This window comes from Miniopterus schreibersii (assembly GCF_964146895.1).
Source record: "Miniopterus schreibersii genome assembly, chromosome: 14".
NCBI classification, from domain to species: domain Eukaryota; kingdom Metazoa; phylum Chordata; class Mammalia; order Chiroptera; family Miniopteridae; genus Miniopterus; species Miniopterus schreibersii.
In genome coordinates this window covers 8,565,758-8,588,464 of record NC_138114.1, presented here as the reverse complement: position 1 = coordinate 8,588,464, position 22,707 = coordinate 8,565,758, and the positions used below count along the sequence as shown (strand labels likewise).

Sequence of the window (22,707 nt, the reverse complement as noted above, 5' to 3'; positions counted from 1 at the left end):
GATTATCCACTCATTTCTCTGATAACAAGATACCCAAAGGTCCTATTGAAAATCAACAAGTACTGGTAAAGCATCAAGCCTAGGGCAACCCTTGAACTCTGAAAAGGAATGAATTTTCAGCAATTCTAATAAAAAATCCACCAGAAGTGTTTTTTTTTCCTTTCTTACAATCCATGGCATCTTAAGATCTGACGAAATGTGACATATCCTGTTGTTTTCTGCATTTTCATGCATGAGTCCCTCTTTTTAAAATATACTGGTTTTGCTCAGCTGGGCGTGGCTCAGCGGTTGAGCGTTGACCTAGGATCCAGGTGATTGGGGTTCGATTCCTGGTCAGGGCACATGCCTGGGTTGCGGGCTCGATCCCCAGTCAGGGGCATGCAGGAGGCAGCCGATCAATGACTCTCTCATCACCGATGTTTCTCTCTCTCTTCCCCTCTCTGAAATCAATAGATATATTTAAAAAATAAAAATTAAAAAAAATATATAATTGGTTTCCCCAGACTTCCTTCCCATAATCAGTGAAATGTTCCCCAAGCATGGATCACATTTCAGTTGTATTAAGGAAGGTAATGCTTAAAAGAGAACAGTAAAAACCAAACATAGTTAAAGACATTGATAACTTCAGGTATGTATAAAAGGAAATCTGGAAAAATAGGCTATTTTATACCCACTTGAGACCTTGGGTATAAAAGCTCAGTCATAACTTTAATCATTCCATCTGGACTGCTCTAGGCTGAAGTCAGGTATTCTGGACTACCTCTTGAAGTAAGGTAAATGTCTTAATCTGTCACCCTCCTTCATTCCTTATTAGAGATTAGGTATGCTTCCCCTAAATTAATGTATAACTTCCCTGTTCTCTGTCCAGTTAACTGTGTCAGGTTACCTTTGACTAGATATAACAGTTACAATCTCACCTTCTCAGGCTAATAAGTAAAGCACCCATATTACCCCTGACATTTTTCACATATGGATACTAGTCATTGGAGAAAAAGGCATGGAACACTGGGCAGCCTCTGGAGCACTGCTTGAGGAGTCATTAACCACCATTTAGAAATTCAGGGCTGATTTAAGAGCTCGTTGTAGTAGTAACTTCTGATTTAGTTACGTATTTACAATCCCTTCTCCACTCTGAACTGTTGCATGAGCTTCCTCTATTAACTCCTAGAGGATGAATGCCTAGCTTTTTCAGGTGTCCTAGCTCCACAGCCAACCCCACCCACATCCCAAGTTAATTATACATGATATAATGAATATTTTAGGCCTTTTCTTCCCAAAGGTGTTCTCCAAATATGGTTTAAACATTTTTATATAGCTATTTTTATATGAAGTACTTTTAGCCAAATATAAAAATAATTTTATAAATATGTCTATAGTGAGGTCTAAAGAGGCTAGAGAAGCTGCAAAAAACAACTTTTTTTTTGAGGTAAATCAAATGTTAAAACAAGGTAAGCCGGAAGGGACAAATATCAGAAACTTTCTCTCCTGACTCATTTGTTTTGCTTAGTATACAACATAGGTGATCAAGAAAATGAAGGAAATGAAAGTGTTGAGAGAAGAACTGAATTTACTTAAATATGTTTCAATTTCATTTGAAATGTTTCAAGATGGTATGTAACCTACTTAGCTTTAATTTGGGTGAGTCATATGAGGTGGTGAGATCTGGAAGAACCTCAATAGGCTAGCCACATTGATGGAAAAGAACTACAGTATTCATGCTCCTGAGCTGCTGCTTTGTGGGAAGGGGGGTTTCAACATCCCCTAAAATGGTGTATGGGTTGTACTACACAAGGAGCTCTTCTCCACCTTCTTGTTGTGTGGCCATAGACTGTTGTACATTTTTGCAATAAATACAACAAATTTCCATGCCCATTATATGTCCATGATTAAGCCAAACACTCCTTGGCTTAAAACCAATATATTATACAATTATAGTTTATTCAGGGCTACTCAGGCTGGAAAGAAATATGACAAATACAAGGCACATGATTTGAAGAGAAATCAGTGTTCCCATTTCTCAGAGACTGTGAGAACAAAGGGAAACATGTTGTGCTTGGATAAATGTAATGTCCTTGCAGTTATAAATGTTGGGTAGGGTATATAGTTCTAGTAACACTGGCTGAACTACAGTGTACAGGTATTTTCACTCTACCCATCTAAGGAACTAGAACAAGTAATTCATTGTATAGCATAACAAAGTTCTTGGCACTTAAACACTTTAAATGAATGATTTTCAGTGAAGGAACATATTTTAATAACTCATTATCTTTCTTCACCGAATATAAAGGTAAGAATGATGTTAAAAATATTTAAGCTTTTACAGAGTACGAGCATATAATTAAAGAGCTTGTTAACAGGGATCTTTCCTGTGAACCCGCTGGTGGATGTGGAGGTTGGAGCTCTGGCTGAAGCCCTTCCCACACTTGCTGCATTCATAGGGCTTTTCTCCTGTATGTACTCTCTGGTGGATGAGGAGTTTGGAGCTCTGGCTAAATCCCTTCCCACACTTGCCGCAGTGATAGGGCTTCTCCCCAGTGTGAACTCTGTGATGAATGCGGAGATCTGAGCTCTGGCTGAAGCCTTTCCCACACTCATAGCACTGGTAAGGCTTCTCCCCCGTGTGTATGCACCTGTGAATGTGAAGGTTCGAACTCTGACTGAAGCCCTTCCCACACTCTCCACACTTGTAGGGCCTCTCTCCTGTGTGGACTCGCTGGTGGATGTGCAGGTTAGAGCGCTGACTGAAGCTCATTCCACACTCTCCACACTCATAGGGCTTCTCGCCAGTGTGCACTCTCTGGTGGATGTGCAGTTTGGAGCTCTGACTAAAGCCCTTCCCACACTTGTCACATTTATAAGGTTTCTCTCCTGTATGGACTGCGTGATGAATGAGCAGACTTGAACTCCTTGTGAAGCCCTTCCCACACTTGTCACACTTATAAGGTTTCTCATCAGTGTGGATAGCTTGATGGATGAGGAGACTCGAGCTCCTTGCGAAGCCCTTCCCACACTGCTCACATTTGTAGGGCTTTTCTTCTTTGTGGTCTCTCTGATGAAGTAGTAGCTCTGAGCTCTCACTGAAGTCCTTACTACACCAACTGCATCGGTATTGTTTCTCTGCAGTGTGTATTTTCTCACGTGGATGACTGTTTGAGCTGGTATTAGGTATTTTGCCACAATCATAATGGTTACAGGGATGCTCTTCTGTATGAGCTCTCTGATGACTGATCACCCGTGATTTCCAACCATAAATGTTGTTACGGTTACAGTCAAAGGGATCCAAGGATTCTTTCAGTTGGCTATTCTGGCAAATTGCTTCACCACTGAACAATGGTGAGACCAGTTCTATTACATCAGACACAAGTTTAATATGAAGGGTCTCTGAACAGTGGTCTATGGGAGGACTTTTCCCTCCTAACACTTTTCTCTCAGTGCTTTCTCCAGTTACAAACAGGCTTTTGCTTTCCTGAGGATCCTGGGGCTCATTCTTACAAAATATCCCTGAGGAGACCTGTGTGGCAATTTGGCTCGGAACTTTCAAAGACAAATATTCTTCACTTTCCATGTTTTTGAAATCATCACTTTGAAGGGTCACACCACTGCTCTTGTTTCTGGAAATGTGAGAAGGTGCTTCTCCCCACTTTTGACCAGGGGAAAGATCTAGTTGAGGGCCCCTGTACACTTCTCCTTGAAGATTGGCAATGTAATCCTGACTCCCAGTTACGGTACTGGCCATCTCTTCCCAAGTTAGCCAGCAGAAAAGCTCTTCATGTAATAGATCCCTAAGTTCTTTCTCTTGAAGATTCTCCAAAGAATTTTCATTCAAGTCTCCTAGGGAACAAAGAAAATTCAGTGATAAAAACAAAGGATAGATTTCAAGATTTCAGAGCTAGAGTGCCTAAGACCAGAAGACTTAGTAACCAGGAAAAAGGTCAATCTTGTCCTTTGGGTTAATGTCAGAGAGAAGGCTTTGTACACAAGACGGAAATCTTTTTTTTTTTTTTTAAATATATCTTTATTGATTTCAGAGAGAGGAAAGGAGAGGGAGAGAGAGAGATAGAAACATCAATGATGAGAGAGTCATTGATCGAGACCACAACCCTGGCATATGCCCTGACCGGGAATCGAACCCTGATCGCCTGGATCCTAGTTCGACGCTCAACCGCTGAGCCACGCCTGGCCGGGCAAGACAGAAATCTTGTCTGTGCTTTTAAGCACAGCCAATAAAAGTATTCCTCCTCTAACTCTGCAGAAGTCTAAGAATCCCAAATCCTTGCCACAAATTACATTTCATTTCATTTTACTTCATTTTATTTTAAGTAAATTTGCATTTAATTGGTAACCCACTTAAAGAGATGCTGGGGATACAAGAAAGAAGGAAAAATCTTTTTACTTAACAAGCTAAAGCCTACTGGGAAGACAGACAAATATATCAACGATGGTGACACCATATCAGTGCAACAGTAGATGCAGGCACAACCAGGCATGGGAGCACAGAGTAAGGGCATTCAACCCAAACCTCGGTCAAATTTAAGGAAAACAAAAAAGTGGGAGATGGAGAGAAAATATGACATGTTCAGGAAAACTATAAAGAGCTTCTTGTGAAGAACATAAAGCAGGCAACAGTGGTAAAAAGTACGCCTTGGAGAGGAAGGCAGGAGCCAGAACAAAGAGCTTGGTGTGCACTACTAAGGACTTAGGGCTAAAACCCTTAGGGATTTAAAGTTATTAAGGATTTCAATTGGGAATGAAACAATTGACTTGAGCAAGACTTTAGGTAGAGTGAAATCTACTGTAGCAAATTAGAAGAAAAGTTGTAAGGATGATGGTTATGGAGAGTGGGAGAGAGACATTCTAAGTCACGTGATAACCAACTAGAAGGGAAAGGAGGCACCAAGCATGACCCCCAAGTTCCTTGCTTGACTGACTAGGTTTAGGGGTACTATGTACTGAGACAGAGAATGCAAAAGGAAAAAGCTGGAGTGGAGAAGGAGGACAGATGACAACTCTAATGTTTAATTTGTGGTGCTGGTGGAATCTTCTTACTGTTCAGTCGGAAGTGAGATACATGGGTCTAGAACTTCTGAGACAATAAAAAAATGTAAGCAGACAAAAAAAGCAGAAACTAATTTCCATAAAGAGTTGCACAAACTCAAGAAATAGTGGATGGAGGAAACAGAATTTATAAGGTACATAATTATAAAATAAAATTTTTTAAAAAAGGTACATAATTAAAATCCCAGAGAAGTCTGAGAGGGTATCACATATGGATAAACAACATAATAAGATATAAACATATTGCTATGAAAAATAATCAGAATTCCTTTAAATTGATAAAAGGATTGAAATATAAGATCTACTATACCCCTTTGAAGCATTCAGGCACTAGCTGCACAATCTTATGTGAGAAAACTAATAGGACGCCCATTCTACAAACAAGGAAACCAAGGTTGTAATGGTTAAGTAGCCAAGTGTCAGGCAGTCTGAGTCTAAGGCCTGCAATCTAGATGGGCTAAATAGCACAACGAATACACGGCTAAGATGGAAAATTGAGGGGTTCATCTAGAATGCAGAATAAAAGGACAAATGGAAAGATTAAAGTAAACACCCATCTTGTAGGAGTTCTATGAATATAGTAGATAGAATGAAGGGAAAGAAACAATCATGAAATAACAAAAAACAAACAAAATGCTTCTTAGAACTCAAGATTTAGGGCCCACTGAATGCTAAAAATGGTATATGATATCTCAGGACTTCAAGGAAAAAAGAAATCCCAGAAAATGCTAAAAGCATCCAGACAGAAAAGCTAGGTTATATGCACATAAATGAGAATTATAATGACATTGAATTATTAATCAGCAATAGTGGACACCTGAAGATAATTGAAAAATATCTTCTAATTTTGGAGGAAAAGTGTTTGTGAAATTAGTATTCTATTCTAATCAACCATTTCAGTGGGAGGAATAGATAGACACTTTTGCAGACAAGAAAGGATTTAAACTACTACTGAAATAATCACTCAGAAACATACGATAGCAAAAAAGTTTTAAAAATTATTTCACGAGCCCTGGCTGGTGTGGCTCAGTGGGTTGGAGCATCATCTTGTGCACCAGAAGGCTGCGGGTCTGATTCCCGGTCAAGGGCACATACCTAGGTTTTGGTTTGGCCCATTTGGGAAGCAACTGATCAATGCATCTTCCTCCCTCTCCAAAAAAAATAAATAAATAAAATTACTTCATGAAACAAGAAATAGCAATGAGCAAAGAAGTCAATAAAACAGAAAATTAAGTTGAAGTCAATTGTTGATACATAAATAATAATAATTAACTAAATTAACCCAAACCTTATAAAACAGAATGGAGCCCCCCCAGTAAAATATATTTAAAAAAAAACAAGTATTAGCTTTAAGAAAGAAAAAAAAGGAACTGTAATCATAGTATAGTATATACTACTTGACTCTGCAGGAAATAAGAATTATGAAGTCAAAGCAATGTAAGCACTAATCACTCATGCGACTGATAAATTCTTGCGAAAATAAGCATGTTGGGAAAGTAATGTAAAAGCTAAATCTTTGCCCTGGCCAGCGTGGCTCAGTTGGTTGGAATGTCATTCTATATACTGAAAGGATGCAGATTCAATTCCTGGTCAGGGCACTACCTAGGTAGCGGTATCAGGGCACTCAGGGGAGGCAACTGATTGATGTTTCTCTTTCTCCCTCCCTTCCCCTCTCTCTAAAATCAATAAACATATCTTTGGTGAGGGTTAAGTAAAAAAACAAACAAACAAAGAAACCCCTAAAAACCCCTAAATCTTCATCCTTTTAAGGAAGTCTAATATTTGATATTAGAAAATATCAAATATTAAATTGAAAAATAGCAGTATATCATAACATAATAAATTCAAATTAAAACTATACTGAGGGTCCAATTTCTACCTGTTACACTGGCAAGACCCTAAAGCCTGAAGAGTGTGTCTTCAAGCTTGTGAGTGTAAATTGGTATCACCCCCCAACCAGCCAACAAGGACATTTTGATAATTACCTATCAAAATCACAAATGTATGCACTCAGCATTTCAGTTTGGGGGTTTCCTTCTTCTGATTTCCAGGCACAGCTGTGAAGTGATATTTACACAAGATTTACTCATTGCAGATGGTCTGTGATAACAATTGACCAGAAGAACTTGGGTAGAGTGGAGCTGGGGACATGAAAGACAAGTTTTCACTGTGCATCTTATTTTTTATTTTTACAGTATAACTTTAATAATTTAAAAACATTTAGTATACTTGGAAATTTTACTTTTCTTTGCTACTCATGCATAATTTATTTCCCACCTTTCTCTAATATCCTTGTTCTACTTTTTAAAAAGCTTTATTTAGGTATAACTGACAAGTGACATTTGTGCACCTTTTAATGCTTCCTTTTTAAAAAAGTAGTAGCTGCATAAGCATATAACTTGGAAATAAAAAGGCAAATACAACAAGAAACAACTTAAAGGATTAAAACTGAGTGGCTCTAAGAAGCCACACCATGTGGCATGAGGAGCAGCAGAGCAGGGAGACTGGTTTTTATTATAAGCCTTCCCATACAATTTGCTTTACCTAGGTGAATGTATTACTTTGTTTACAAAGTTTAAAAGTAATGGCAAAAAGGAAAAGGAAAAAATAATAAAAGTAAAACAGTGTAGTTTGGAACAGTCAAAATTATTAAATGGTCAAAGGACACTGCCAACATTCTTGCTGCGCAATACTTGGAAATGGCTGCAGGAGTGATAGGTGTATGAAAATCAGTGGGCAGGACTGTGTTAATGGTAGGTTGTATAAGTAGCAATAAAACCTTGTAATATTAGTTTTTAAAATACTAAGAATGAGTATGTAATATTGGAAGAAAATGATGACATTGAGAAGAAAGGTCCTGTTTTACAGGGAGTTAATGTGACATAACAAAGATCTCTACAATATTGCACAAAATAGCTAGTTGAAAAATATATACAATATAATCTCATAAAATTTTAACAAATATATTTGTAATATACCCACATATATATGGAGTACCTAGAAAAAACAGGATAAACAATTATTGGTGATTTCATTTCATATTACACTTGTGTTCTCTGAATTTTTGAGATTTAAAAAAAATCTTGCATATAAAATATTATTCAATTTTATATCAATTAAAAAGGAAAACTAAGAGCAGAGCTTGAAACTGGAGACACACATCCTACTTCATGTTCGCCCCTCTGTAAACCACTCTCTACAGAGCAGTTCTAGTGGTACTGGGTAAATCACATCATACCACTCTGTTGGTCCACTGGCTTCCCACTGAATGTAGCATGAACCCACACTTTTTACCAATGCTTCAATGCTACAAATGAGCCAGGCCCTCCTCACCACCTCTTCCCATTCTGTTTTTCCCAGGTGCTCCCTCTATTCTAGCCTCACTGCTTCCTCCAAGTTTCAGGCCTTTCCTTGCACATCTGTCTGCCTGGAATATTCTTCCCCTAAACAGTAACCTGTTTAATGCCTATTAATGATTTGGACCTCAGTTTAAATGTGACTTCACAGGCTTTCCCTGAAACTCAACACTAAACACATCACCCTCATCCCACCCCATGCCTTTCTCAGAGTGCAATGTCAATCCTTTGCAAGATTTATCAATTTATAGTAATATACTGTTTACTTAATACCTCTTTCACAAGACTGTAAGAAATATTTCTTCCCTGCTGAGTGAAATAAGTCAGACAGTGAAAGACAGATACCCTATGATTTTACTTATATGTGCAATATAATGAACAAAATAAACTAACAAACAAAACAGAAACAGAGTCATAGATAAAAAGAACAGACTGATAGCTGTCGGAGGGGAGGGGATTGGAGGGCAGGGTGAAAAAGGTGAAGGGCGTAAGCAAAAAAAACCACAACCTAAAAACTCATAGACAGAGAATGGTATGGTGACTGCCAGAAAGAAAAGGAGGGGGGGGGAAGGTAGAAGAAGGTAAAGGGGAAATAAATTGTGATGGAAGGACACTTGACTTGGGGCGGTGAACACACAATACATTATATGGATGATATATTATAGAACTGTACACCTGAAACCTATATAATTCTATTAACCAATGTTGCCCCAATAAATTCAATAAAAATAAAAATTAAAAAATTATCAGTATATATTTTAATAGCCACATCTTTTTCTCTTGTATGATCCACTATAATTTGTATAACCAAGTCCATCTGATATATTTGGTGAGTAATTTTTTCACATATTAAATAATCCTATAATGAGTGTTCAAAAATTTCAGTCGGAGTTACTGATTAATTCCTTAGGGTAGATACCTAAAATGAATTATTTCATCAAAAATGTTTAAGGCTTGGGGGGATTTCAAGACGGTGGCAGATTGAGTGGAGCTACACTGACACTCTCATAGGATCAAACTGGAATACAACAGAAATATAAGAAAAAATCCTGAATAATCAGCTGTAACTGAAGACAAGCTGGAGAGCACCCTCATTACTAAGGAGGTAAAGCGGAGACCTCACAGAGACTTGTAGGAAGAGTGGAGGTGTGAGAGGGATGGCTGGGCTCCCATAGGTAGCAGCTGAAGGTTCAGAGGGATAGCTCAGCTGAAAACTCTGGGGTCTAAACCCCAAACTGGGCTCCCCAACCCAGAGCACCAGAAGTGAGAAAGGTGTCCACATAACGTCTGGCCGTGAAAAGCAGCAGGGTTTTGTCTGCCAGGGAGAGATGGCTGGAAATGCAGGCACCCTCTTAAAGGGCCAATGAACAAAGTTTTTCACATATGTGCAGCCACTTACCTTGGGCTCTGGTGGAGGGAGGGCAGAATGGACTAGAGCTGTGTGAGGAGAATCCAGGGGTGCTGATCAGAGGGAATACAGATCAGAGGGCGGCCATCTGGATCCCTGTGCTGAGTCATTCCCCCATACTGCAAAGGACATCTTTCTCAGGCAGACATTTATCTTCCAAGCAGCTTTTGCCGGCGGGGGGGGCATTGCCCCACCCTGTTAGAAAACCTCTCACCCCCCCATGGAGTTCCTACACCCTGAGGCTCAATAAGAAACAGATAACCATCAACCTGTGGGTGCTTTGAGTCTTTGCCTCATTTGCTTCTGGACCCAGGTACTGGAAAAGCAGACCCTGGTGCATATTTTGGTCCTGTTCAAACACACCCAGCCTCAGCAGAGGGAACCACAAGCTGTGGAGTGCAGAACACTTCAAACAGGGTACTCAAGGGCAGTCACAAACAGTGTTTGACATTGGCCTGCACCAGAGACTGTTCAAAAGACTGAGAGTCCTAGAAGATCTACCTAATACATAGGTAGCCAAACAGGCAGCCAAAATGGGGAGACAAAAAAACAAGCCCCATATGAAAGAACAAAAGAATTCCCCAGAAGAAGAGCTAAGTGAAATGGAGATAAGCAATCTATCAGACATAGAGTTCAGAATACTGATCATAAGGATACTCGACAGCATGAGAAAAAAAAGTAAACTATGAATGAAATTAAGAATGACATGATAGAACTAACACTGGAAGGAAAAAATAGCAGATTAGAGGAAGCTGAGTATCAGATTAGTGAATTAGAAGACAGGGTAAAAAAATCACTCAGAGATCCAAAAAGTAAAAACAAAAAACAGGAGGAAAGTCTAAGAGAGCTGTGGGACAGCATGAAATGTAACAATATTTGCATCACAGGAATGCCAGAAGAGGCTGAAAGTAAGCAAGGGTTAGAGAACCTGCCTGAAGAAATAATGGCAGAAAACTTCCCTAACCTGGTGAAGGAAAAAGTCACACAAGTTCAGGAGGCACAGAGAGTCCCAAGCAAGAAGAACCCAAAGAAGCCCATGCCCAGACACATCATAAGTAAAATGCTAAAAATTCAGAACGAAGAGAATCTTAAAGGCAGCAAGAGAAAAGCAAGCTGTTACCTACAAAGGAGCTCCCATAAGGCTGTCAGCTGATTTCTCATCAGAAACTCTACAGGCCAGAAGGGAATGGCATGAAGTATTCCAGGTAATGCAAAACAAGGATCTGAAACCAAGACTACTCTATCCAGCAAGGCTATCATTCAAAATAAATGGTGAAATAAAGAGCTTTCCAGACAGAAAAAAAAAGGCTAAAATAGCTTATCCCCACCAAACCAACATTGCAAGAAATGTTAAAGGGACTGCTGTAATTAGAAGTTGAAATAGAAAGAGAAACATAGGCATAAAGAAATAAAATGGCAATAGATAAATACGTATCATTAATAACCTTAAATATAAATGGATTAAATGCTCCAATCAAAGGACATAGGGTAGCTGAATGGATAAGAAAACAAGACCAATATATATGCTGTCTACAAGAGACCCACCTCAGAACAAAAGACTCATAAAGGCTGAAAAACAAACAAACAAAATTCTGGAGGACTTTAAAGCAGATATTGACAGCAATACAGTCATAGTAGAGGTCTTTAACACCCCACTGATCTTATTGGATAGATCTTCCAGACACAAAACCAAAAAGAAAACAGTGATTCTAAATGACACACTAGATCAGATGGATTTCATTGACATTTACAGAACATTTCCCCCCAGTACTGCAGAATATGCATTCTCCTTAAGTGTACACTGGACATTCTCAAAGATAGACCACATGTTAGGACACAAAAAACAAGTCTCTACAAGTTCAGGAAGACTGAAATCATATCAAGTATCTTCTCGGACATTTATACCATGGAATACTATGCAGCTGTTATAACGAAGAATCGCTTACCCTTTGAGACAGCATGGTGGGACCTGGAAAGGATTACGCTAAGTGAAATATGTCAGTCAGAGAAAGACAAGGATAACATCATCTTACTCATATGTGGAATATAATGAACAAAATAAACTGATGAACAAAACAGATCCAGAGACACAGAAGCATGGAACAGGCTGAAGGATCTCAGAGGGAAGGTGGGGATGGGGGAGTGGGTGGGGAGAGATTAACCTAAGAGCTTATATGTATATATGCATAACCCGTGGATACAGACAATAGTGTGGTGAAGGCCTGGGGGGAGGGGTACAGGGTGGAGGGTATCAATGGGGTAAAAAAGGGGACATTTGTAATACTTGCAACAATAAAGATAAATTTAAAAAAATGTTTAAGGCTCTTTGCTTCAAGCAGTCAAAAGGTTTTTGAGCAAAACTGTATCAATTATACTCCTATCTATCTCAAGGACATGGGATTTTGTCTCACCACAATATTGTCTTATATTCAGAAGGGGAGATGGATGAATCTCTGAATGTGTAAGAAAAGAAGGAAACTAAATATTGCAGGACAGGAGGATTTTTAATGAAAATAAAGTCCAAGCAAAGATGGTACAATACCAATGTGGGGAAAACGTGGGAGATGAGTACCCATAAGAAGGTCAGCGTGAATGAGAAAGACCGCAACTTTCTGAAAAGGTAGAAGGGAGAGTAAGTGAGTAGATACAGGTAGATCAGTTTGTTGAATTTATCCTTGAAGCTTCAGCTTTCTCCACAGACCAGAGAACTTCAAAGAGAACTCCTGAAACATTTAAGAAGGGACTCCTTTTTCATGGATTAGCCTAGATTTGTAATTTGCCATGCCTCACTGATTCCTTTGGAGTTTGTTCTTCATTATATAATTATCTTCAACTTGCTGCAACTGAAATATCATATCTGGGAAACACACAGGGGTTGTATAACTGTGCAGAAAGCAAATCAGTTCCAAATTCTGGCTTATCAGGGATGGACCAAGTATGGTTTCTCAAGCAACTCAGTAAAGCTACCATTTCCCAATTCTTACCAAGTAAAGGTCTTTAGCTCCTTAGAATAATCAGAAACATCCTTTTGTTCCAGATAAAATTTGGAAACTGATTCCAGAACCACAACTCCTGGGACTCCATCACTATTTAAAATTGAAGAAACAAAGTCATGTTCTTACCCACTGAGACCAAGTGGCTGTAGTTCAGCATCACAGGTCAGTGCAGCTTCCTCTGAGCAGGGTCCAGGGGACCCCACTCCTCCACAGTCAAGTCCACAGAGAAATCCTCAAATGTCCCTGGTTCCTAAAACATTAAGCACATTTCTCCTTAACTGACAACCATCTGCACAAATGCCCTGGAAGGAAGGTGAGGTTGGGAGCACCTGGAAAGGTGAAAAGGGTATAGAAGAAGTTGCAGTGCAGGGATCTGAGGGATCCAAATCAAGTTTTATTGGAAACTCACTCCTTTCTCATCTACTTTGCTAATTCCTTCCAAATCCTGCCTCTCCTGCCCACAACTCACTTAAGCTCAAGCTATTCAGCTACTTAATCTTTCCATGTCATTGTCATCTCATGGTCCTTGCTGAGTTGTGCTTTCTACCCCTATTTCTACTAGTATTATCCAGACAACTTCAACAAACACGAGAACAATTTACCCAACATCCTAACCTTCTTAACCTACATTTTTTAACCTCTGTAGTCCCAATGATCTGTCTCATTTCACACTCAATAACCATATCAGGGCCATTTCACTATTCAGTCTCCTGGATCTTAGGTCGATGCTCAACCGCTGAGCCACGCCCGGCTGGGCGGGCAGGGTGATCTTTAAAAACACACACGAGCCTGCCAGTGTAGCTCAGTTGGTTGGGTGTGGTCTGGTGCACTAGGAGGTCCCCCGTTCTATTCACGGTCAGGGCACTATGCTCAGAGTTGCTGGCTGGATCCCCAGTAGGGGGCATACAGGAGGCAGCTGATCAGTTTCTCATCGATGTTTCTATCTCTCCTTCCTCTCTCTGAAATCAATAAAAACATATTTTAAACACACACACACACATACACACACACACCACGTTAGGCATGACAACCTCCAATGGCTTTTCAATGGACATTGAGTAAAATCAACTCTTCATCCTGGCCTGCAAGGCTTTACAGACTGAGGTCCTGTCAATTCTCCAGCTTGGAGTCACTCCTCCCTTATGGGGCAGATCCCTGACCACATCAAATATCCCAACTTAAGGAATTTGCAAATTGTCCTTTCCCCAGAATGTTCTTTTTTCACACCTTTCACATGCCTGGTTCCTTATTCAGGTCTCAGATGAACTGCCATCTCCTCTGAGAAGCATTTCCTTGACCATCTCATCCACAGTGGCACCCAAAAAACCTGTTCTAGGTACTTTTGCTGTAGCATCGATGCCACAAGCGTTTTTATTGCAAACATTATCCGAGCATAACTCATTGGCTGTAAGGCAATTCTGCCATAAAAAAAATAACTGGTTGGTTGATTTTTTTGGTTTGTTTGGTTTCATTTCTCCATGACAAAGCAACAACCTTCGGGAGACTTAATTGGTTTTGCTTCTCCACTGACAAAATTCTCAGTTACTCCCATTTTTATATTATATATACATCTTAGCTAGTCCTCATAATGGTCTATAGTGATGAGTAGATGTGGTGGTGCACTTAAAGTAGGGAGCATTTCTTTCAGATGACAATGATTGGCCCTAAGAGTTTATTTCTTATTTTTTTAAAACTGATTTTGAGAGAGAGGGAGGGAAGGAGGGAGGGAGGGAGGAGGGGGATTTGTTGTTCCACTTATTTATGCATTCATTGGTTGATTTCTAGATATGCCCTGACCTGGGATTGAACCCACAACCATATTGGGAGATGTTCTAACCAACTGAGCTATCTGGCCAGGGCCATGATTTCTTTTTTAAACACAGTACAAGGGGAAGAGAAGAGGCCAAGGGGTCTCTTGTAGAGGGTGCAGAGTTAAACGTTTCTCACAAAATAAAGACAAGTGCTAAGGTACAATCCACAAAATAAAATCAGTTATTTGAGCAGTATTCCCATGAATCTACACATACTTTAAAATGTATCGGAATATTTTGTATTTCATAATATAAATTTTATGCCTTTTTTAATGTCCCTTTTTTACTTTTTGTGATTGTCTTTCTTTAGAATAGTGTTTTTATTGATTTCAGAGAGAGAGGAAGGGAGAGGGAGAGAGAGAGAAACATCAATGATGAGAGACAGTGGTTGATCGGCTGCCTCCTGCCCGCCCCCTGCTGGGGATCCAGCGGCAACACCGGCAAGTGCCCTGACTGGGAATTGAACCTTGATCTCCTAGATCACAGGTCAATGCTCAGCCATTGAGCCACGCTGGCCAGGCTATATCTTTTTATTATTTATTTGTTTATTATTTTAAAAACCCTCACCAGAGGATATTTTTTCCACTGCTTTCAGAGAGAGTGTAAGGGAGAAAGGGAGAGAGAGACGGGCGGAGGGAGAGAGAGAGAGAAACATGGGTGTGAGGGACACACGGATTGGTTGCCTCCGGCTCTCATCTGGACCAGCAGGGATCCACCGGCAACCGAGGTCCGTGTCCTTGGGGGAATGAACCACGGACCCTTTAGTGTGCTGGCGGATGATCTAACCATTGAGCAAAATCAGGGCTATTTCTTTTTTTAATGGCAAAATCACTTTACGGCTAATACCTTGTGTGTGAAAACGCTTGCGGCAAAGATGTCTATGGCAAATATACGAGACACGCCCCAAACTATCACTTCTCCCAGTTTTAATCCCTGCGCACTACTGTCTTACCTGTTTCTTACTCATTTGCTTTCTTATTTAATGCCTCTCTCTTCCCATCAGAACAGAAGTCCCCTAAGAACAGAGAGGCGGCCTGGTTCGCCCTCGGCCGGTCCTTCGGCCTGGCCAGGGCCCCGCGCCTCCGAGGCGCTAACGCACGGTCACCTCTGCGGGGAGCCGGGCTCCGCAGGGGCCTCCCACGGACCGACCCTTTTCAAGCCGCCTCTGGTGCAGGACCACTTTCTTTTAAAAAATTTCTAATGTGTCACAGACCAATAGTTTCGTAAAATACAATAAAAAGACATGAAATACCAACACCAATTTTTAAAATTACTAGATTTAACAGATACAAGCTTCCAACAATCTTACGCTAGCGTAGGCAGCTAGTTATTGACAAGAGAAGGGCGCTAAACTGGCCGAGTCTGACGGACTAGGAAGCAACAGCTCCAGACACTCAAGGGGAAAGCTGCGTTGCCCCACCCAGGGGATCGGCATCCCTTTCTCACCCTGAGCAGGAGGAAGGCCCGGCTTGCCAACCCCCCAGGGAGCAGCCAGTCACTCCCCACACTACCAGGGGCAGGGAGAAACTGGGCCTGCCCAGAAGCCAAGATGGCGCAGGGGGAGCACCTTCTAGTGAGGCATGCGCAGTGGAAGCCAAGATGGCGCAGGGGGAGCACCTTCTAGTGAGGCATGCGTAGTGGAAGCCAAGATGGCGCAGGGGAGTGCCTTCTACTGAGGCATGCGCAGTGGAAGCCAAGATGGCGCAGGGGAGCGCCTTCTACTGAGGCATGCGCAGTGGAAGCCAAGATGGCGCAGGGGGAGCGCCTTCTAGTGAGGCATGCGCAGTCGAAGCCAAGATGGCGCAGGGGGAGAGCCTTCTCTGAGGCATGTGCAGTAAAAGCCAATATGGCAAACATAAAGGGGAGGTGACTAGTCCAGGAAAAAGACCAGATAGGATAAGGGCATGGAACCCCGGAAGATCCAGGAAAGGAACTGGTTAGGGGGCGGGCCCACTACAAGCCCCTAAAGAACTAGGAAGATGATTGGTTAGTTTGAAAGCTCACCTATTCTCTCCCAAACCCGAGGAAATACAGGGGAAGCTTAAAGGCCAGAGCTTTGTTCGTTTGTGCTGGAACGTTCTCTCCGCTTTTAGCAGCCCTGCGAGCTGAAGAGCAGCGCTGGGCTGTGGCCAGGGCCGGCCTCGCTGCGGGTGTGCATTTGGGTACGAGACGCAGGCAGGTGCCGCCAGGAGCGAAGCCGCCGCGCGGTGGAGCCCGGGGTGCAGGCGGCGCAGCTCTGCGTCTTGATCCTCATGGTGGCCCAGGGCTGCTTCTGCAGCAGGTGGACCCGGTTGTGAATAAGACATCGGGCAGCTGGGGGCGGCCCTTTGTTTTGCTCCAATAAATGTTACCACTATGCTCAAGTCCCCGAAATGCATCTCCTGCGACTCTGTGAAAGAATCCGGTTTCCACCGGCAACACTTAAGTCTTTGTATACTGGCAACAAGCTGTTTGCCGGCTGCCACCCGTCTACGGGCCACATGCTGAAAAGCAGAGGACGGAATATACACGAAACGACCGAGAGCCCAGTGAAGGCCACAGGAGCAACGCAACTCTGCGCTAGGGAAGCGCCCGGGGCCTTCAGAAGGGCTCACATCTTAGCCGCGAGGCTGAAGGGGCACCACCTACTCCTTCCTCAGGAAACTGAGGACGACCAGCCTTCCCCACCCACCCACCCCCAAAATGACTTCACTATACTCTATTAGTCACCAGTGGAGAAGGTGCTAATGAGGCAAGTGGCAGTTTCTCTCCAAGGTCACAGGTCTCCATTGGGGCTAAGAAAGAGGGATGAGATTGGGCTAGAGAAGCCTGCAAGCCCCTGCGCAAAGGTGGGACAAAGAAGTGGAAGTGGAGGTTGTTGTCCAAGAGTGACATGAATGTACCCTTTAGTACAACAGGGCCAGGCAAATATCAAGCAGTATTAGCCACTCCTCTCAACCAGACATCTTCTTGACCTCAGAGAAAAAAGGTGTCTTTCTGTCCAAGGCTAACCTCTTCCCATGCATTTCAGATCAAATCCTTTCTTCCCCTCTGAGATTCGTCCATCAATTATCTTTCTCCCTTTTATATTTTATCCATCTTCTATCCTGTTGTCTGGATTGTCTAAGACACCTTTCCTACCTCAACAATATTCAGATAACTTCAGATCTTTTCAATGCTGTCTCCTAAATCTCTGTCCGATGTGTTATCTCTTCTTTATTCCTATTGCCACGGTCCTAGGTAAGGCCTTCATTTCTTACCTAAACCACAATAACTCCTTACCAAGTCTTCAAATACAAATTTTGCCATTTTTCAATAGGTTTAGTAATTTTAAAAAATCCCAGATGAAGTAGTGGGGAGAATTCTGTGCTGAGAATGAAAAGGTTATGCTGATGGACTATAAACTTTGTAGTAGCTTGAAAATTTGAAGATGAGAAATGGTATGACAGTGGACCAAATGAAAGGAATCAGTGTGACAGGGGAAAGGAAAAAGAGAAAGAAAATAGTGGTCCTGTTAAAGCAAGACAAAGTTGGGACTAAAAGACCCTGAGTAATGAAGAGTCTCCCCTGGTATCAGTGGAGTGTATGAGTCACCCCAAGGCAGGACTCATGCTTACTCTGGGAAAGTGGACTCAGTATCCTGAGGGCCAAGGTGGAAGGTCAAGTCCTGGTACCAGTAGTTTCCTGTTCCTCCCACCACCCACCTCCTACCAACAAATGTCAAACTCCTCCAAACTACATACATCATGTGGCTTTCAACTTCCTTTCCAAAGCCCTTTCTTGCTGGGTCTGACAATTTACTTTGCAGGGGGCAGGAGAGAAATGCACAAGGCAGGAGGTGGACAGGAGCGGTAGTCACACTGGATTACCTGTAGTCATCACGGCATCATACTCTAGAATAGCCCTTCCCACATTGCTTCTGCCCTGACTTACACTTCTCTCATCCATTTTGGAACTCCTTTCAGTTTCAGGGCAATCAACAACCTATTTCCTGAAGCATGAGGATGAGTTAGATAGATGCCTCCTCCTCCTCCAACAGCTCACAGAATCTTTCACATACCTCTACTATAGCTATTAAATCTGTCTCCCAAATTGGCTATAAGATTCTCAGCAACTAGCACAACTGATTCAGAATTTAAATGGTAGTTACAAATTCACATTCAATTTAAAAGGATAATCAAATGCTCCAAGTAAAAGAAAACCTCGAGATCATCAAACTCAGCACTCTCATTTTCAGATGAGAAAACGAAGGTTCATAATGGTGAAGTGACTTACCCAAGGTACAGAGGAAGGGATGGTTAAACTGAAACTGCTGCCTTTCAGCAGACTCAAGGATAATGTCTGGTAAATAAAAACACTCATCAAGTATTGGTGTGATGAAGTTCTTTCTTTCAAACAGTTATTAATATATACCAGAATCTCAAAATTTTATATTAGCAATCTACAACTTCATTGGCAGTGAAAAAATAACCTCCACTTGGAAACAGGTAGAAAAGGAAGGAAAATACAGAGAGCACAGGGTGTTACTGCTCATGCTAACCTCCCTTGAAGTCCTCAATTACTTGTCAAGGCACAGCGATGGCACTGTCAGTACCTTGAGGCAGTTTACTGTTCTCTAAACAAAGCAATTTTTATAGGAGTTCAGTCTCTTCCTGTGTATGTGAGGACTACATTCGTCAAACAAAAAGATGGTTTTGGTTAAGAACCAATTATTTTTTTCCTTAAAATCCAGCCTGATATTTTGTTAAAATGATTTCTGGTGTGATGTCCTGTTTAGTTACAGAGAAGAAACAACCTGGTGTTAGAAAACATGAGGTTTACTTCTGGCTCTGCAACAAAGGACATGGTGCTTCTTTCCAGCTCCCTCAGAATTAGAGCTCTCCTCTGTAAAAGTGATGGCACCAAGGCAGAGAGGGGGCTGGCTGACCCCTTCCATTGAAAACATTCTCTGATTCTAAGTGGCGATCTTGGGGTAACTTTCCAGAAATGGTTTTATAGAGACAAATGAGAAATCATTTGTCTATGTAAAGAGAACAAAGCAATCAGAGCATAAAAGGTGAACATTTTACCCACCTCACAAATGCTCACATCAAGCAAGTAGAGAAATATCTGACCTCAAGATTGGGACTTAGGATCAGAGAATGTTTTCAATGGAAGGGGTCAGCCAGCCCCCTCTCTGCCTTGGTGCCGTCACTTTTCCAGAGGAGAGCTCTAATTCTGAGGGAGCTGGAATAAATGCAACAAATCTGTGGATGTACAAAGATCGATGAGATTAAAAAAAAAAAAAGAGTGAAATTCTTTTTTTTAGTAGGTTTGGTGGTGGCGGGGCCTAGGAACCTTAATTCTTAAAAATAATTCTAATATACAGCTTGGTTGACGAGTATTTCTGGGAGTGAGTTGGTTTTCCTGAGACCACTTATCACCAGATTGAACATGTAACAGCTCTGAACGACTTTCAGTGAGAGCGAAATGTCTAGCAGGAAAAGGCAGGTTTTGACAGACAGGACCAGCCAAGATGCTGTGCTTCAATAAAAGCGCAGAGCCCAGTGCTCTGGGGAGTGGGCCAAGTTCAGGAAGCAGGGTAGTTTAATGAAAACTGATGTATAATTTAAAGGCAGCAGAGACCTGTGCAGACCCTGGCAACGTCATCTGATAGCTATATGGCCTTAGCATATTAATGTTACTACACCCATATTTATAAAATACTATATGCCTCACACTGAAGTCTGACAACAAAGTGAAAAACGACACCAAACAGACAGGACCTGACCTCGGATAGCCACTTACTGCTGATGTCCTTCCTCTGTCCCAAGAAAGAAAGGCTACTTACATTCTCAGGAGACAGCATTTTCAGAGAAGAAACCCAACTCACCTGGACCTTGGTCGTTCCCTCCCGTCCGGACAGAGTTCTGGAAAGCTAGAGCTAGCAAGAAAGAAAAAGCCATGAAAATCAAGTCCGCCTTGCAGGACTAGTCAGTGCACAAGACAGTGGGGAAAAGTCCCTCAGCTCCTGCACTGTGGGAGACCCTCTCCTGCGCTGCCCTCCCGCTCCCCACACCTCCCTCCCCTCTCCCCAGGGGCTTGGGTCAGACAGGCAGAGCCCCCTCCCCTCAGGGCACATTCCGCGGCACCGCGCAGCGCCAAGACGTGTCCGTTTTCGGCCCTCAAGTTGTAACTGGAGCAGTAGGAGCTCTCGGGTTGGATGTGTCGCCTCTCGGGATGGATTTTGGTTGCCTGCGACGCCTTCCTCGACCTGACTCATGCCTGGGGTGCAGGGGCTCAGATGCAACCTTTTAGAGAGGACAGAACCCTGGGTCCCTCACAGGAGCCCCTCTCGGCTGCCTAACGTCCACCCTGAAGCTCCTTGACACAAGGCCAGTCACCTGCGCGGAAAAGGCAACTACGACGCCCCCAGACCCGCTGAGGCCGGGGCTCAGGCTCGGGGCGGCTCGGGGCCACAGCGGCGGTCGCAGCGCCGGGAAGCTCGTGCAGCCTCAGACTGCACGTCCCAGGTCGCGCGCCCGCCCACAGCCGCCCAGCCAGACTTTCGGGTCCCCGAGGCCCGGCGCCTCCCCGCGTGCTCCCACATCCCCACTGCCCGATGCCTCCCCGTGGGAGGCGCCAGCAGCCAGAGGCAGCTCACCTCCCACGTGAATCCACTGCCCGCAAGCGCAGGGTTCCGACTGTGACCCGCGTCTCGGCTGGCGGAGGGCGCTAAACTACAAGTCCCAGAAAGCCCCGGGCGGGTCACGGCCACTTCCGCTCACACTTCCGGTGCCCCTCCCGGGACTTCTAGCGGCGCTGTGCGGAGGTCGGGTTGCAGCTTCCAGCTGATTGCTTTTAACTCTTCTTTGAGAGTTCATTCACGTTGTTATTATTTTTAAAATTACAAACGGGTAAGAATTATTTTAGGGATGCCCATTAAAGTGTTTTTCATTTTGTTAATGTGCTACTGGGGGGAAAGAACGTAAATATCACCTGTAATTTCGTCTTTTACCTGTAAAAATATTCTGAACCGAATATATGCCATTCGGCATCTCCATCTTCCTCTTGAAGTTCATTAGTTTAGCAAACATTTGAGGCCTTACTGTGTTCTAGGAACTGTTCAAGACGCTTAAAGAAATCACTTTGGATGTTAAATACTGGTGGGGGAAACAATACATAATTTTGATAAATAAATGGTATAGTGTGTTATAAGGTAATATGTGCTATGGAGAAAGTAGAGCTGAGCCGGGGATTGAGGGATAGTAGTGCAATTTTAAAAAGGAAAATTTGGAGCCAAGACTTTGAGATGAGGGAATCAGTCGTCTGCCACTCAGCAGTCGGAACTCTTTTCAGGATTTTATAGGAGGGAGGACTTGGGAGAAATGGGGCTATTCCATTTTCTGAAACCAGAAGTCCCTGTTTTATTTCCCCCCCATTCGTATTGTCAACTGATGGTAGTTGGTGCCAATTCAACACCAGGAATCCTCAACTTGGGGTATGTGAAGAAGAAACTTTATTTAGTGCAAAACAGTTCAGTTGTGGTAACAGCGTAACTGTAAAAACATCAGGGCGGTGAGGCATTCCTGGGGCCAGGTGGGTCTGGGGCCAGGCCCCTCTCTGACTAGACAGCTCTACTCTGCTCCTGGCCAGTCTGCTTTGGGTTATGCTGGGGGCTTTTGGGAGGGGCTCTGGTGCAGGTTAAGGCCAGCTGTTTCTTTACCTGGCAGGGGACCACCTGGTAAGAGCTGTAAAGTGATTTGTGGTTGGTAGCTGCCTGTGCTGGGTTTGAAAGTACCTGGGAGAGGCTGTGCTATGATCTGATGCCACCTGTGGCGGGATTGGAGCTGCAAAGCAAGAGGCACTGGGCATGCTGAAGCCAGCTGCTGCTTGTTTGGGCTTTGAGGATTTTGGGGAGATTTTTAGGAATGTCTGCAGCTTGGGCTGAGGCTGGCTGCTTGTGTGGAAAAGCTGCTGAAATTGGTTCAGGCTTGTATGTGATTTGGGTGGGGCAGTGTCTCAGGGAAATCACCAGGGTGGATTGGCAGTGTTAGCTAGGTTGATGGAGACACAGATTTGATGCCTGCCTTCACCTGCAGATGGATGTGGAGTGTTCTCAA

The 22,707-nt window shown here is 42.8% G+C and overlaps 1 protein-coding gene across 1 annotated transcript; it reads right to left on the bottom strand.

Annotated features, from left to right (window-relative positions):
* Positions 1-1,919: 1,919 nt before the first annotated feature.
* ZNF239 (zinc finger protein 239) lies at positions 1,920-21,304 on the bottom strand. Its single transcript, XM_081157431.1, has 3 exons — positions 21,249-21,304; positions 20,478-20,528; positions 1,920-3,831 (listed from the first exon to the last, which is right to left on the bottom strand). The coding sequence occupies exon 3, from the start codon at positions 3,734-3,736 to the stop codon at positions 2,351-2,353; it is 1,386 nt and encodes a 461-aa protein (XP_081013557.1). The 5' UTR covers positions 3,737-3,831; positions 20,478-20,528; positions 21,249-21,304; the 3' UTR covers positions 1,920-2,350.
* Positions 21,305-22,707: the final 1,403 nt, after the last annotated feature.

What these genes read in the sequence shown, in the direction of transcription:
- ZNF239 (XM_081157431.1), bottom strand. Translation starts at nt 3,736, where the DNA reads ATGGCCAGTACCGTAACTGGGAGTCAGGATTACATTGCCAATCTTCAA.